Below are 17,760 nucleotides of genomic sequence, written 5' to 3' on the forward strand. Positions count from 1 at the left end.
TCCTACGTTCGTGAAAAAGTCCCAGCCTATTCAACCCAAACCCTCAAATATAACTCAAACCCTTCATTCCCAGCAACATCTGATAAATCTTTTCTGAACCCTGCCCAGTTTAATAATATCCTGCCTGTAACAGGGTGACCAGAACATAGAACAGTACAGCACAGAACAGGCCCTTCAGCCCACAATGTTGTGCCGACCATTGATCCATGTATGCACCCTCAAATTTCTGTGACCATATGCATGTCCAGCAGTCTCTTAAATGACCCCAATGACCTTGCTTCCACAACTACTGCTGGCAACGCATTCCATGCTCTCTCAACTCTCTGTGTGAAGAACCTGCCTCTGACATCCCCTCTATACTTTCCACCAACCAGCTTAAAACTATGACCCCTCGTGCTAGCCATTTCTGCCCTGGGAAATAGTCTCTGGCTATCAACTCTATCTATGCCTCTCATTATCTTGTATACCTCAATTAGGTCCCCTCTCCTCCTCCTTTTCTCCAATGAAAAGAGACCGAGCTCAGTCAACCTCTCTTCATAAGATAAGCCCTCCAGTCCAGGCAGCATCCTGGTAAACCTCCTCTGAACCCTCTCCAAAGCATCCACATCTTTCCTATAATAGGGCGCCCAGAACTGGACGCAGTATTCCAAGTGCTGTCTAACCAAAGTTTTATAGAGCTGCAACAAGATCTCACGACTCTTAAACTCAATCCCCCGTTAATGAAAGCCAAAACACCATATGCTTTCTTAACAACCCTGTCCACTTGGGTGGCCATTTTAAGGGATCTATGTATCTGCACACCAAGATCCCTCTGTTCCTCCACACTGCCAAGAATGCTATCCTTAATCCTGTACTCAGCTTTCAAATTCGACCTTCCAAAATGCATCACCTCGCATTTATCCAGGTTGAACTCCATCTGCCACCTCTCAGCCCATCTCTGCACACACTACTCCAGAAGAGGTCTCACCAACATACTGTGTGACCTCAACATCTGAAACAAAAACAGAAGTTGCTGGCGAAACTCTGGTCTAGCAGCATTTGTGGAAAGAAAATGTTTTGAGTTTGGTGGCTTCTCCGGAACACTGCACCTTCAGTGTTAACTATGCTTTCTCCCCAAAGGTGCTGCTAAACCTGCAGAGTTTCACCAGCATTTTCTATTCTTCTTCCTTTGACCTTCTCTGTTTTATGGAGAGATCACCTGTTTACCTCATCTCTCTGTGTAACTGAGATCTTTCATCCCTTGCCTGGTAAATCTCCACAAAGACATTGTCATCCTCCTAGACTTTGATACCTTGCTTCAAGTCCAAAATTGTCCGCAGTATACCAGGTGCAGCTAACTAGTGTTCTGAAATGGTTTAGCTTATCTTTCCTGCTTTGTGCTTTTGTTCTTCAGTTTTTATAAACCAGGCATCTGGTGAACAGACATCCTTGACTTGACCAATCACATTGAAAGACGTTCATATGCATGCTTCCAGGTCTTCCTGTTCCTTCAGTTCCTTTAAAATTTTACGATCTAGTTTGTTGCTGTTCATTCTTCTTATTAACAAATATCCAATTACTGTGACGAATTTCATCTGCTGCACTTCTGTTCATTTCACCAGTCTGTATCTTCTTAAAGTCCATCATTATTCTCATTTATTTACTATATTTGTAGGTTTTGTGGCATCTGCATTTTAGTTAAATGTGTATGTGATTAAAGATCACTGTATATGTTGAGGAGCATTGTCCTTGCGTGGTCATTTGGAAGGATAAGCTACACAAAGTTTGGGTACCTTGGGTTGATTATATTGAAAATAGCCCTATGATTGTACAGAAACAAATTGCTGGTGAAACCCAGGTCTGGCAGCATCTGTGGGAAGAAATCGGAGTTAACATTTTAGGTCTGGTGATCCTCCTTCAAATCTGGTGGCTAGGAATAAGTTTTTTTAGTACAGGAAATAGAGTGAGGATAAGAAATAAACAAAAGCTGGAGATAGAGCCCAAAGAGAGTGAAAAACAGTTAGACTGACAAAGATAACAAAGTTCGGAGCTGGATGAACACAGCAGGCCAAGCAGCATCTCAGGAGCACAAAAGCTGACATTTCGGGCCTGGACCCTTCATCAGAGGGTCTTTGTTATCTTGGATTCTCCAGCATCTGCAGTTCTCATTATCTCTGGACAGACAAAGGTGTGGATAACAGTCAGCCTAGGAGAATGAGTAGCTGCTAATGGGGGCTATTAGTGGCTAACAATGGGTTGTTTGTAAAGCAGACTGTGTAATGACAAGGCTTGTTATGTGGAGTGGGGGAAAGCTTGGAGTAGGTGCTCCAGCACTTAAATTCTTGTATTTGCTATTGAATTCAGAATGCAATCAAGTTCCCAAGCAGAAAATGAGGTGCAGCTCTTATCACCACCTTGGTAGTTTAATTTGATTGGCGGTTTAAAACTTTTCAGGAGCTGACTAAAATTTACTGAACCATTTTGTGTATTTTTTTATACAGTCCCATAAGTTGAGTCTCAACAGTAACTTCCAAATACCTTGTGCAAGTAGAATCTTTGACTTGCCACAGGCGGAGGTATATATGTGTGACATTAGGGCAATGACTATGTATATTTGTGCCTTCATGACAGGGTGAATGACTGTGATGACCTTGATGTAACTGAAGATACAATTGGAAAAATAGCAGTGAACATTGAGAAGGAGCTCTTCACCCTGTTCCAAGATACTCACAGCAAATACAAGAGCAGATACCGGAGTATTATGTTTAATTTGAAGAACCCTAGGAACCAGGTATCTTTTTGTGCTTCTTCATCTCAATGTTCAAACCTCAAACCACATTGATATAATGCATTATATTTTTTCTGTGTTCAGTTATATAATGCTGTTGCTATTTTTCATTGAATCTGTATGGTACATATCAAATCATCGGCCCTAGTCATTTGTTTTTAACTTGTTTGCTTTTCTCTTGTCCGGTTTAATAAAGTGCAATGAATTTGCTTTGTAGGGTCTCTTCCGACGTGTTGTACGAGAAGAGATTGTTCCGTTCCACCTGGTACGTATGAGTCCTGAAGAAATAGAATCGAAGGAACTAGCTGTTTGGGAAGAGAGAGAGAGCAGATCTGTAAGTATTGCATGTGAGCTAAAGTCTAAACTAAGTTTCCTGCCCGAGGATATTCTTAATTTATTCAGAATGGTTAAAAGGACATTGTAACGCTGGGGTAAGTACAATTAAAAATACGTGGTTGCATTTCTTGCCATATTTGTGAATTTATTTCTAGTATGCTATCATTTAAATAATACCAGTGCTGCCATGCTTTGTCCATTCATTCTCGTTGGCAAGTCGCTCTGTTTGTCTCCTCCAATGCTACCTTATTTTGATATTTGTATATCTGTGCATTAAATATCATCAGCTTCATTTTGCATGGGAAAACTCCACTCTGTTCCCTGCATGATGTTGAGGTCAAGTAGCATAAATGTCAGATATACACCCTTGAGTTTGGAAGGTTGAGGGTTGATTTTTTGAGATTTCTAAATTAAGAAAAGGATCCAGTGTAGTAGCCACAGTTGAAATGCAGTAAAAAGGTGCAGTGGCAAAGATAAGTAATCTTATTTAGGAAAAGTATCAGGAAACATAATTTTTAAAATTCATTCATGGGATGAAAGCATTGCTGGCCAGGCCAGCATTTATTGCTTATTCCTGATTGTCTAGAGGGCAGTTGAAAGTCAGTCACATTGCTGTGGCTCTGGAGTCGCATAGGCCGGACCAGATAAGAATGGCAGTTTCCTTCCCTAAAGGATATCAGTGAACTAGGTGGGTTTTCCCAGCAATCGTCAATGGATTCATGGCCATCGTTAGATTCTTAATTCCAGATATTTTATTGAATTCAAATCCCACCATCTGCCATGGCATGAATTGAACCCGGATCCCCAGAACGTTAGCTGGGTCTCTGGATTAACAGTCCAGCGATAATATCACTAGACCGTTGCCTCCCCTAACAAACTGGAATGGGAGATTTTCTTGTATTTTATCTGGTATGCCATATCAAAACTAAACCAAAATAAAAGATGTTTTCATTTTCTAAGGAAAGTAGAATGGAGAATAGAAAGTACAGTCCTGATTTTAATAAAAAGAACAAATCTGGGATTAAAAAGTAAACTTTTTCCAAAATGATAGGGGTAAAGGAGACTTTTTAAAAAGTGTGTGACAAGCTTTTAAAAATAGTTGAATAGCTTAGGCTGGTGTTTGAAGGTCAATGAAGTATTGAGACTGTATCAACACACATGACATCAATTTCAACTGTATTAGTTACACTTACAAAGTGAAATGAATTAAGCATGACTACATGCTATTATGTGACTAGATTATGAAGGAATTTGCTGTATTTGATCTTCATGTTGCATTTGTGACATCAAGTCACATTGTAGTACTTGGCTGAAACTGATATATAGTGTAGGACAGTTTGACTACAGGTGTAATTCATTTCCCTTTTTAGACTTACATGGAATGCATAAGTTTGCATATTAAAATGTTATGTTCTTAAAAGTGGAATTACAGAACTACAGCATTTAGGAAGCACATGTACAGCTGAATAGAATATTGGACTTTCTCTGCAGAACAGGTTGAGGAGCTAGAGCAGCAAAGCCAAAGTACCAACACTCCTGCACTGGTGAAAGAGTGAAATCATTGTGTGTCTTGTTTGTGTGGTCAGTCAGCATCCTGTATGTGGGCATGAACTTAGGACTGGATATTTGATAATGGACAGAAAGGTTTTGTAGCTAATGTTACCACAGATGAGGTTTTCAGTCTACAGGTAAACTTTGTTCTTGTTTTGAAGAACTGTAGGGGCGACAAAAGATCATGATTACATTTTCAAAATAATGAAGCAAGTTAATGGTGTGGAGAAGGTTTTGCACAAAACTAGCATAAGAGGAAAAGAAAGTGATGAAAAGTCCAAGAAGGACCCTGAATTGAGACCAAGCAAAGTGCCATAACCCAACTTTGGGTCCTGCAGCAACTCCAGTGATGGGCTAATAGAATGAAGTCGGACCCATAAGAGACTGGAGTGAATCTAAAATTTTAACATTCCATTCATTGTGTTTTTAATGTTGACAGAGCTCATCGCTGCTCACTTTGATACAGCTGTGCACTGACTACATTAGATATGACTAGTTTGCAATAATGTGGTAGCATTAGAAATCTGAATTTAGAAACAGTGGTTCCAGATTAGTTTAGTTTAAATCAAGTATCTTCAGTTTGAGTATTGTGCCAGGATGAATAAACGTCCCAAACTGTGTTCACCTGGGCCTTAAGCTGAGACCTGAGTGTTGTGTGAGGTGTGACACAGTTTGATGTTTTCTTCCCACAGGCACAAGATCAAAGTGAAAGATTGCAGCATGAAACCAAAGGTTCAGTCTTGCGGGCTGCCAACAAGCATGAAGTAGATATGGAGGAGGCACCACCTATGTCTGATGCTGATGTACGTATAAAACTTGAAATGAGCCTAAAAAAGCCCTCGTCTTTTCCTACTCTTCAATGGATGCTTTGCCTGCTTCACCATTCTTAATCAGTGATACCCATTGCAGGTTTAAGCAGCGCTTTCAGTATTTCGAGGTGTTTTGTGACAAACTGATATGTTGCTACAGTCGTCATCTCTTGTGTACAAAATGCACATTTTCAGCCCTGCATTTCACACTTTCACCATATCTTTATTAGTCTTCCCTCTCAGTAAATGTGATTGTTAATACTAATATGATTGACACAATTATTCACTGTTTCTCAGAGTTAGCCACTAAAAATTGTTACCCCTCTGAAGAAAGCATTCCAAATTGCTATCCTTTTGACCAGGAACCACAGAGGAGGATTCTGCTTGAATGCATAACCACTGAGCCTGTGATCTTTGAACTTATTTTTCAGAGGTGAAGCGCTCTTCATTCCTATGTGCCTCTTTTTTTTGGGATTGGAAGCTTGTGCCCAGACAAACAACCCATAGGTTTGTCAAAGCTCCAAATTCATTTTGTTAAAATGATGAACTCCTCCACTTTTTTGCTGATTTTGGTATAGCAGCTTGAGGGAAAAATTCTGCTTAAAACCAGAATCTAACAAAGCTGCCCACTTGAGAAATTCCATGTACATTCTCATCTTCTCTCCATCAAAAGCCTCAGCTTTGTTCTGTTTTGTTCAGATATCTGACTGGCTCTTTCTGCCTTTTATTCATAACTAGATCACTGCTGTGCAAGTGCAGACTCTCAGGCTATTAATTGTTGCCAGTTTGCCTAAGTAGGGTACATGTTTGATATGTTATAGTGGCAACTTTGTTTATTGCCTAAACCTGTAACATCAAGGCTAGTGGTCCCAACCTCAAGTAGCAACTGCTTAGGCAGAAGGTGTAGAATTTGACCGAGACCTGAACAGAACGGGGGATCCCAGGCTCAGACGAGTGGTAACATTGACAACTTTAAGTCTAGATCAAGCTATAGTGGAGCAGGAAATTGATCAACCAGTGTATTTCTATGTAAGATCTAAATTACACAGGGAGAAGAAATGATCAAGTTCATATGATATGGGTTTGTACCTGGCTCCTCCTCTGTTTAAGGTCTGAGGTTACAGGCTGGTACTTAGGGATCAAACAGGTGTTTAGCAATAATCAGAAACAGGACAACCATTGCTTTTCATATCTAAAGGTAAGACTTTGATTTACAATCATGCAAAAACATGTCAGGCTGTGCCATCTGAATGTGGTGTGAGTATCATAAACTTGAATTATGTCTAAGTTTCGAACTAAAATCTCAACTTTTATACATAATATCTTAGTGATAATTTAAATGAGCACTTGTGTTAACATTCATTTTAGCAGACATCAAAAGAAGATTTGCAGATTTGGTAAATGTTGAATTTCTGGAGTTTGTTACACAACATCCGCATGCATTTATGTAGGATCTTTAATGTTGTAAAACAACTCAAGACACTTTGTTGACGTATAATCAAACACGTATAGACACTGAGCCAAAGAAGGAACCAACAGCGCAGGCAATCAACACTTAGTTAGAGAGCTGGATTTTAGGTAGTTTTTTAAAAGAGCAGAAAGAGGGTTGGGATTAGAATTCCAGTGGCTGCCTTCTAATCCACTTGCTGCTGCTTATGTTTAATCTGCTTTCTATTATGTTCAGTTCACCTCATTCTCTCCCAGGAAAGTGGATCACTTCATCAATGTCCTAGCTTATTCTGCCTTCTCCATTTGTGTTCTGCCCTGTTTCTTTCTTCTGTGGTTACTTGCTGCAGTTGTCTGCAGTAATTTGTGTGTGAATTATACTGCATTAGTACCTCAGTTTCAAAATCATAGTTTTAATTATAATTGCCAGTCAATTTACTTGGAAAATATAACAGTTCATATTTAATTCTTTGACCCTTTGTACAATGATGAACCAATGAATAAAATAATTGATTTATAAAAGATAATTCAAAAGTTATGTCAGCACGTTACACAGGATGCACATATAAGTAGTTAGCTTCCAATATGTATATTCAAATTTTGGATTTTGTTTCTTACTGAAGTAATTTGAGTTTTGTCAGCCAATGATGGTTTCTATCCTTTTTTGAAAAGTTGTAATGGTAAAATTTGGACCGTAAGGAATGATCATTGGAAATTTTGTGCAATAATGTTTCTAACATTCTGCCTGATTCATAGTGCATCATTTGAACCATTGCTGGCTTATATTGAGGCACAGTAGGGAAAGGGCATTAAAAAGGCAAGACCAGGCACAACTAGTTTGGTTGGAATAAATAGATATCAATAAAGGTAAACTCTTGCTGGTTTGTGCCATATAATGTCACCCTAGCCTTATGCTTTCAAACAAAATGAAAGCCCTGAAACCAAGGGACAAAATAGGGGAGGTAGGAGTCATCAAGTAGGAGATTTCAACTTGCTAGAAATTAACTGTCTCTGCTAATAGTGAGACTTGAATAACTAGAATCAATGAAACAAAGTTTTAAGACCTAGTTTTACATTGCAAGGTTTAAAGTGATTCACGCTAAGTTACTACATTTTAACAGAACCAACTTTGTGCTTTGGCTGCCTCATTGGTGTGGCCTGGCAGGTTTGAATATGACTTGGATATTGGAGGGTCTGAGAACTTCCTTCAAGGTGATACTGGATCACTGTGCACCCTGCAGAGTAAAGTTGCCAAGCTTAAAATGTGCTTCTGTCTGATTGAACAACTTCGGTAAGCAACACACAAAAGGAGGAAAGAAGGCATGAAAGGCCAGGAAGGAAAAATGCATCAAACTGAAACTAATTTGAATACAAAAAGTCAATGACAAAGACAAATTTTGAATTGAATAAAGCAATAGGAATGAGAGATAACAAAGTGTGGGGCTGGATGAACACAGCAGGCCAAGCAGCATCTCAGGAGCACAAAAGCTGACGTTTCGGGCCTAGACCCTTAGGAATGAGGCTTTTTTTAAAAAGATCTAGGAGAAAGGAAAAACAAGTAATTGAATTGATCCCTAAATATAGGATCAGGCATTACAACTAATGTTATTCAGGCTCACAAAGGACAAAGTAAATATTTTGCTTTAGTTTTTACTGAGCAGGAAACAGGTAACTTAAATTATCTCCAGAGAGAGCCAAAGGGTGTTATTGAGCTAAGTTCTGACACTAGTCCTATCACTGATCAGCTGTGGGAATTTAGAATGATCAATCTGTCTGACCAATAAAATTCACACAAGAATCCTTTTGGAAACTCTGGCACAGATCTTCCAGAAAGATGCTTGAAGGTGAAATGGAAAGCAAATGTTAATCTCCTTTTTTAAAGAGGTAGCAAATATGACTCTGGAATCTCTAGACCCTTGCACTTGCCTTCCGTGGAAACTCATTAAACATAAGATCATGCAGCATCGGGATAGAAATTGCGTAATGATACATTAACCAAAACAAGTTCATGAAAGAGGACAAAGTGAACACATTGGCTGATTTTTCTTTTGAAGATCTTGGGATCTTGATGGGTGTGCACCAGTAGGTATGGTACCCCTGTATTTGATCAGCTTTTTACAGAAAAGCTGGTACTAAAAATAAAGCAGTGGAAATATTTGTGCTAAGTACATGAAAGGATGGCTAGAACACAAAGTAGTGTGATAAAAATGAAGACTGAGGGCATTGCCACCTCCAGGAAAAAGAAGTAAGCCAAACAAAGTCACATGTTTGATTTGAGCAATTTCCTTCCTCCTTAGTTGAATAATGCTTTTTGGAATAGTGTTATCATGTTGCAGTGAAGTGTGGACAATAACTGTTCTAATAAAGCACAGTTATTTTTAACTTCATTCCATTTTGTTGAAGTTTTTTATCCTCTGGACAGTTCATGTGAATACTAGTTTAAAGTGGAAAATCAGCATTTATACCACATGAGAGGACAGTGGTGATCAGTTGGCAGTTAGACTCTGATTGGTAGAGCCATCGCCATGGAGAATGTGTCAGTTCACGACGACGTTTAATGACCGGTATTGTTTAAACTTTACACCAGGCAGATGGTCTCTGTTCAAGGCATTGGCATAGAACTGAACCAGCAGATAGCTGTCACCTATTTCAATAAATTGGAACAAGGTACAGTGCATGTACATGTTTGTTCTGAATGCAAAATGCAAGTCCCTGTGTATTAATATATAGAGCTCATAGCCCATGCGAGTGTGCTACGTTGCAAACTGGACTGTGGATGCTCCTAAATTGGTTGTCAGCACAATCCGGAATATCCATAAAATGTTTAAGTACGTCATTACGTTTAAACTTGGACATTGTATTTGAGTTTTGTAAGTGGGGTGATTGGGTACAGTCATCACCTTATTGCAAACAGCCAATGGGACATTTTTTTTATATAAGATCTGCTAGTCCTTGGGGCATCCATACCTGGCATTGACACTGGAATTCATGTATCATGTGATTCATTTGTCTGATGGGCAGGAAGCCTTTTGTTGGCTGTTATGTCATTCATTATTAGCTGATGTGTTCTCCATGACTACAACTCTACCAATCCAAGACCACTTAGCAACCAATCAGCACTCTCCTCTCATACAGTATATGAATTAGTTATATCCGTAAAATTGTTTCCTTGCAAATTGTCCTGATGATTGCAAAATGAAAACATTTGGCGAAATGTCTTTTTTTTTCAACAATACTCAAGTTCATCCCTTTGTGCTGTTCATCCCTTTTTGGGAGTTTTGGTACACCAGAAAAGGAGCAGATGTCTTGAGATTTCTTTGCAATATTGATGATCCTTACCTTTGCATCATAAGCTTACTAATGTGCTGTTACCCTTAATGCAGTTGCATAACAACCTTATCAATCACAATTCTGAAATTTGCAAATTACAACTAGCCTCTCAGCTATTAAGGGAGAGTTTTAAATTTCTACTTCCCTTAGTGTGAGGGGATTCTGCCTGGCTCATCCAAGACTGGCTTCACGTTTCATTTTAAAGCTGTTCTCCTTATTCTTAGATTTCATCCCATCAAAGGAAGTAGTTTGCTTTTATCAAAATACTAAGGACCTTTTAATTATAGATCTCAGCTTGGCTCTTCTAAGCAGTGGCCAATTATCTAATTAAGTATCTAAATGCAACTGCATTTGTAAATCCCCTCAACTTGAAGCCTAAGATCTTTATTAACTAAGATCTTTCAAGCCCAACTTCCACAGAAATAGTGCACTGTCAGTTGGAGAGCACAGTCAGGACTGAGTAGAGTCAGGGAAAGATGGGACATATCCCTTAATAGCTGTCTTACACTAATAGATCCAGTTTGAATGTTGAATAAGTGAGGTGGGTTAGGGAGTTGGTCTGTCATTTATATGATTACTTTGAAGAGTTCATAAGCAAAGCGGGGCACTTAATGGAGTACTCAGACTTGTAAACAACATTTACAGGCATCTAGTTCTGCCACATGCATTTGTGAATGTTGTGGACAATTAAACAACTCCCTGGAGAAGGTTCCACAAATATCCCCTCCTCTGAGATGGAAGTGCCCAGCATATCAGTGAAAAAGCCAAAGGTGAACCTTTTCGCAACAATCAGAAGTGCCAAGTGGATGATCAGTCTCGGTCTCCTCCAGTGGTCCCCAGCATCACTGATGCCAGTCTTTAGCCAATTTGATTCACTCCACGTGATATCAAGAAATGGCTGGAAATACTGGAGCGGCTATAGGCCCTGGCAACATTCCAGCAACAGTACTGAACACATGTGCTCCAGAATTTGCTACTGTCCCAGCCAAGCTCTTCCAGTATGTTTACAACATTGGCATCTACCTGACAATGTGGAAAATTGCCTAGATATGTGTGTAAAAAGCTGTCAAATCTAACCCAGCCAATTACCGCCCTGTCAGTCTACTCTTTATCATCAGTAAAGTGATGGAAGGTGTCATCAGCAGTACTGTCAAGCAGCATCTGGTCAGCAATAACCTGCTGTGTGACACCCAGTTTGGGCTCTGCCAGGACCACTCAGCTCCTGGTCTGTCAGCCTTAGTAAAGACATGGACAAAAGAGCTGAATTCCAGGAGTGAGGTGAGAGTGACAGCCCTTGACATCAGGGCTGTATTTAATTGTGTGTGGCATCAAGGGCCCCTAGTAAAACTACAATAAACAGGTTTCAGAGGGCAGACTCTCCTCTGGTTGAAGTCATACCTGACATGTAGGAAGATGATCATGACTGACCAACAACCATCTCAGCTCCAGGGAATAGCTGCAGAAGATCCTCAGAGTAGTGTCCTAGACACTACCATCATCAGCTGCTTCATCAATGACCTTCTCTCCATCATAACGTCAGAAGTAGGGATGCTTGCTGATGAGAACACAAAATTCAGCACCATTAGCACCTCCACGGATACTGAAGCGGTCTATGTTCAAATCCAGCAAGGTCTAGAAAATATCCAGGCTTGGGCTGACAAGTGGTAAGTAACATTTACAGTGCTTAAGTGCCAGGCTATGACCATCACCAATAAAAGACAATCTACCCATCACCCTTTGACGTTCAATGCTGTTAGTATCACTGAATTCCCTACTGTCAACATCAGCATTGCCCAGAGAATTAACTAGACTCACCACATGAGCACAGTGGCTACAAGAGCAGGTTAGAAGCTGGGAATACTGCAGCAAATACATCACCACCTGACTGCGAAAGCCTGTCTGCCATTTACAAGGCACAAGTCAAGAGTGTGATGGACTACTCCCCACTTTTCTGGATGAGTGCAGCTTCACCAGTACTAAGAAGCATGACTCCGTCCAGAACAATTGTGTATTATCTTCAAGATGCAGAAATTCAAGATCCTCAGACAGCACCTTCCAAATCCATAACCACTTTCGTTCAGAAGGACAAGGGCAGCTGATGTATGTGAACACTGCCACCTTCAAGTTCTCACCATCCTGACTTGGGAATGTATTGCTGTCCCTTCATTATTACTTGGTCAAAATCCTGGAATTCCTTCCCTAATGGCATTGTGGGCCAACCATGGCAGGTGGACTACAAGGGTTCAAGAAATAAGCTCACCACCATTCTCTCAAGGGCAATGAGGGATGGGCAATAAGTGCTGACTGGCCAGCCAGCCAGCAAAACCCACATCCCACCAATGAATATAAAAATATTCATAAAATACCACATTAATGGCTAATACAAAACATAAAGACACATGATCTAGGAGATAACCTTGTATGATTGATAAAAGATTTGTTAACTAACAGGAAGCAGGGATAGGCTACAAAGAGGCTGTTTCCTATCGTGCAGGAAATAAGAATTGTGGGCACTGTTTAAAAACAAGATTTTTTTTTCCTCAGAAGGTTGTTAACCAGTCAAATTTTGTTTGCAGAAGTCAATGAAGACTGGGTTATTGAATTTATTAAAGGCTGTGTTGGATAGACTTTGATGGTCAAGGAATTTGAAGATTGTGATTGGGTGACCAACAGTTAAGAAGAGTTGATACCACAGCCAGATCAACCATGACCTTATTAAGTGGTAGTGTAAGCACTAGGGGCCAAAAGGTCTTCAGTTCCTAAGTGGTGTAGAAGTTTATAATCCAGTCCAATTTAACCAAAAGGTTAAATTAGCAGTTGAAGGCCTCAGTTTTGTGGTTTTGTAGTTATTTCTGAAGGAGGGTCCTGATCTGAAATGCCAACATGCCTGCTCCTCTGCTGCCTGGCCTGCTGTGTTCTCCAGCTCCACCCTGTGTTGTCTCTGACTCCAGGATCTGCAGTTCTTGCTGTCTCTCATGTAGTTGTTTAGACTGGGTTTTAATCTGTCTGAAATTCCTAGGTTAAGTACTAATGCAGGTGTGTCATGGAGGGCCCCAAGAAGCAAGAGAATTGCTCCTCGTTAGGTCAAACCCCTTGCACAACTCCCTTGTGTGTCTACACATATGGAAGACTCTGACATGCAGTTTCAGACACATCAGGCTGCTCAAATATGTCACCCCTTGATCTATAAATGGAACATAACCTAACGAAGCCCTGGAAAACTTCAGGTGTGACAGCATCTATGGAGAAAGAACCAGAGTTAAAGTTGTGAGTCTCTGCCTATCTTTGCAACATGTTCTCATACCTTGCCACCATTAAACCATGGTACATTATAAATTTAGTGAATCTGTGTACGGAGACAAAGACTTTAGATTTCTTTCTAGTTTAATTGTCTTACACAATAGCCAGTTTACCATTGCACATGAGGGGGGGGTCTCAAGTTTGACTGTACACAATATCTCAGTACGGTAGCCTTACAACTATTGGAACCTCTTTATCCCTTCACCACCTTGACCACACCCCATTCATATGAATATGCACATTGCATACGTTACATTTCAGACTTTCTCCTAACATACTGCTCAGGGTCAAAGGCAGCTGCCAAGTAGTACACGTAAATTCCTCATGGGTGAGTAGGAAAACAGCATGTGCCTTAAGAAGCTGTATCAGAAAATTAAGATGCTACTCTACTGCCTTGTACAGATAACTAATCTTTTCTGATACCAAAGTAATAGTGGCTTCGAGTCCTGTCTACTGCACTAAATTGAACACTCTTTGATTCGGTGAGCTAACAGTGAGCAGATACCTTTAGCATTTTATCCACATTACAGGTGTTAATTTGAAATCTCCCATAGCTTTCCTGAATGGTAGGGCAATTTACAAAAACAGCAATGTCTCCACTTGATATTGTAAGTGTATGTGTTGAAGAATAAATTAAACACATTTTGATCTGAATATAATTTGGGACAAACCATACCAGCTAACACCTATGCCCTGGACCTGGTACATCTTGTATAAAGAGTGTTCATACTCTAGGTATGTGCATCATTCATGACTCTTGATATTTGTTGTTGTGCAAAATTGTTAATGATGTTTTGAAATCTGTACGGTGATGGTGCTTGCACAGTGCTTCTAGGTGGATGTTCCAGAATTTGACTGATATATTATCAGCTCTTACATGTATATTGAAGTTAGGATGGCGTGTAAGCCTCGGAGAAGGCTGCATTCCTATGCACCTACTCCCCCTTACTTTGTAAGTGTTGAGAGTTATAAGTTTAGGAAGTGTTGAGGAAGATGTCTGTGAGTTGCTTCAGTGCATCTTGTGGTTAGCACACTTTGCAGATACAGGGTGTTTGTGATGCTTGGGATACTGCATCTGCATCTCCCAAAAATCAATTGCTACATGTTATTAAATGCAAGACATTAGCATATTTGCTTTGCCAACAGGATTGCAAGTTAAAATCAGTTGTTTCACAGCACCTTAAATGGAAACTTGACCGTTGTCCACATGTTTTCAACCAAAATGGCATAAAGGGGAACAACATAGATGTAAGTTTGCAAGCATACCCATCAGCAAGCTAGAGCAAGAGTTCAGTATACAAAATGCTGCAGGCAGACAATCTTTCTCTGTTGCACGTTATTATCCAAAATGAAGACCGTGACCAAATAGTATATTCTCAGAGATCGAAGCAAGGCCCTGCAATGATTTTTTAAAAATTCATGCATGACGTACAGTCCAGGCTGTCTAAGTCAACATTTTATTTCCCATCTCTAACTATCCTTGAAGGTGGTGAACTGCTTTGAATGTTACATTTATGAGAGAAGAGGCTAAAGTACAACCACAGTGCTGTTAAGAAAAGTGCTCCAGGATTTTTGACCCAAAGATTTTGCTCCAAGTAACATTGTGACTGACCTGGGTCATAATTTGTTCATGGCATGTATATTGCGTGACCCATTGCGAACGTTTCAAATTGGGGCATGTTGATAGGGATCCCAATAAATGTTTAATTATCTATATAGAAGGTTACTGCCTGTCTTTGGAAAAATCACTGGGCATGTGGGAAATTATATATTCTTATTCACTCCTGCATTTACAAGAAGTGAGACACAAAGTACCAATTCCAATGGGTTTCTTTTCTCGCCCATAATCGCTTCATCTTTGGGATTTTTCCAAATGAAGTTTGCCTGCATGGGTATGAAAAGACATGCTGTCATTCAGTCCTGTTGCTGTTTTCTCAAATGAGCAAAGATCAAGGCTAGTTGTGTTGTTAACAACAGAAATGTGGTAGGGACCATTGATTTTTATTCAGAGCTTGATTTTTTTTATTTAACATTCTCCTCCAGCGTGACTTTGTTACGCTGCCTTAAGAATTATAAACAAGTAGCATTGAATAGAATCTAAATTAAGTTAAGAAACGGCAACATATCTTCAACAAAATATGTAAGATCTTGAGAGGAAGCAGTACTGCACTGTGACTGCTTATAGTGGAAGGAAAATGGATAGAGCATTGCATAGAAGAAAGCTACTTGCAGATAACAAAGAAATCAAAAGGAAATTCTCAATGTAGATGTCAGCTCTTCTGTACTGAAAAATCATGATACAAATTAAAGTACCGCTACCTTTGAAGTACCATTTCAAGTGTTCCATTCAACTGTTGCTGTTTTGCACACACTTAATTGTGACCAATTTGCAGCATCAAGGGTCAGAAGATGAATGCACAGGTGACAAGGCCAGAGTGTTCCTCCACTTAGTTTTCAAGGTGACATGGAAAGGATCTCTGTTATAAATCATTCTCCCTTTTTATAACAATGTGAACACATGGTAGTGGACTGCAGTATGGTGCATGCACATTGGTTTCTCTCTGGAAAACAAATTAACTGATGTATCTTTGACATTTGCATCATCAGATTCCACCTATACTTTAATTGTCCTCTGGATGTTATGCAGTGCTAGTCAGGACAGTGGGTGGCCCACTGTCAAAGCCTGAGCCCCAATAAGTATACGTTGAAGCCTTTTTAGCTGCCATTTACCAATGTAGTGGCATGCAAATGGCAGCTGGAGGGTTGACTCAGTGCTGTGTTCACTTTTACCCCCTTGCACGCCCTACCCTGCCCTGCAAAAATGTGCACTTTGGAAGAGTTACTGCGGTCCAGTTCGATTCCGATGAGCCATGAGTGATTTGGAGCAAAGTGCAGGTAAGTTATATTTTGAAATATGTCTTAAACAATGAAGATTTCTTTTTTAGGTGGATATTTAAACTTCTTGTAAGTTACAAAAGTCTTACAACTGATTTTGTGCACTATACTTCAGAAACCAGTGCTATGTCTCGTGTTTTGCTACTTTCAGAGCAGTCACTGCAAAGATGCCAGGCTGAAAGCCTGTCATGGGTATGATTATATCCATTTCTCCATTGCCTGATCAAATTACAGATATTGCACATGACATCTTAATGATGGTTTAGAAAGCCATGCCTCCCTCACATAATGTTTATGATTATCGACTTCTAACTGACTTGCTGCTGTCTTCCACGACTGCCAAGTGTGCATTTGGAGGTGAACCTTCCATTCCTTTACAGGTAATCTTCCACCTTGGCCTAAATCTTCTCAGCACATGTTCCATCAGGGACCAAAGACCTATCACTGAAAATATATATAACAATCTGCAGATAATGTGGCTTTCCTTGATTCTTACTGTTCTGTGCACTTCCAAACTTAGCCTCCCATAGAAGTATGTAGCTATCAAACAGCTGGCATATTTTCAGCAAAAGTCTTTGATTCGCCTGGAACTTCCTTATTATTGGTTCATGGCTGCAGACCCCACCAGGAAAGTAGAATGAGGGCATGATGCAAGTCGTTGTTCGGATGCTCCCCAGTTTTCTGTAATTTGTAGCTAATGATGAAATACCCAGCGTCAGGACGCTTCCACTACATCATTACATTTATAGCTGAAAGTAAAATAAATACTTACAGGACAGAAAAAAGATTTTTAATTATTATATCCTGTTTCCAGATGTCAGAAAAATATATTAAATGCCATGCCGGCATTAGTAATTGGCATGTTTTCAAATTGTTGTGCATCATTGTAGGATACAACTACCTCTTAGCCTTGGCTGACCTAATATCTTTTGCTCGTGATAATGAGGAGATGATAGAAATAGCACTCATTGCCAACACATCTTGCCCCATAGATCATGAAGTTGATGCTGCTTTGCTGCATGACAGACAGTAGCTCTCTGATAGGGTATACATATTTCTGCAGACTCTCATATCTTGAAAAAGCAAAACCCTCCAACATTAAGCTACATGGGTAGACATGGAGAACTACTTTCAGCTTTGGAGCAAAATGCAGGCAAACAGCCTACATGGCATCCTGTTATTCTGAAAAATCCATAAAATGTAATGAAGGTGTTCGGAGGGAAGTTGAACTAATTCTGAACAGAGATTGATTAGTGGGTGTAAGTACAGTTTCAGCACTATATTGGCATGTAATCAACTTTTCAGAAAATCTAATCTTAACTGTTT

General features: G+C 39.8%; 1 protein-coding gene across 3 annotated transcripts in view; it reads left to right on the forward strand.

Moving 5' to 3' along the window:
* Positions 1-17,760, forward strand: part of LOC125461238 (death-inducer obliterator 1-like) — a 149,553-nt gene that overhangs the window by 97,154 nt on the left and 34,639 nt on the right. For all 3 annotated transcript variants that reach the window (XM_048549756.2, XM_048549757.2, XM_059652716.1), the window contains exons 9-11: positions 2,611-2,770; positions 2,985-3,101; positions 5,347-5,457. In XM_048549756.2, the coding sequence (XP_048405713.2) occupies positions 2,611-2,770; positions 2,985-3,101; positions 5,347-5,457 (388 nt within the window). The remainder of the gene's footprint in view (positions 1-2,610; positions 2,771-2,984; positions 3,102-5,346; positions 5,458-17,760) is intronic.

The sequence above is a fragment of the Stegostoma tigrinum genome, chromosome 19 (assembly GCF_030684315.1).
Source record: "Stegostoma tigrinum isolate sSteTig4 chromosome 19, sSteTig4.hap1, whole genome shotgun sequence".
NCBI lineage: Eukaryota > Metazoa > Chordata > Chondrichthyes > Orectolobiformes > Stegostomatidae > Stegostoma > Stegostoma tigrinum.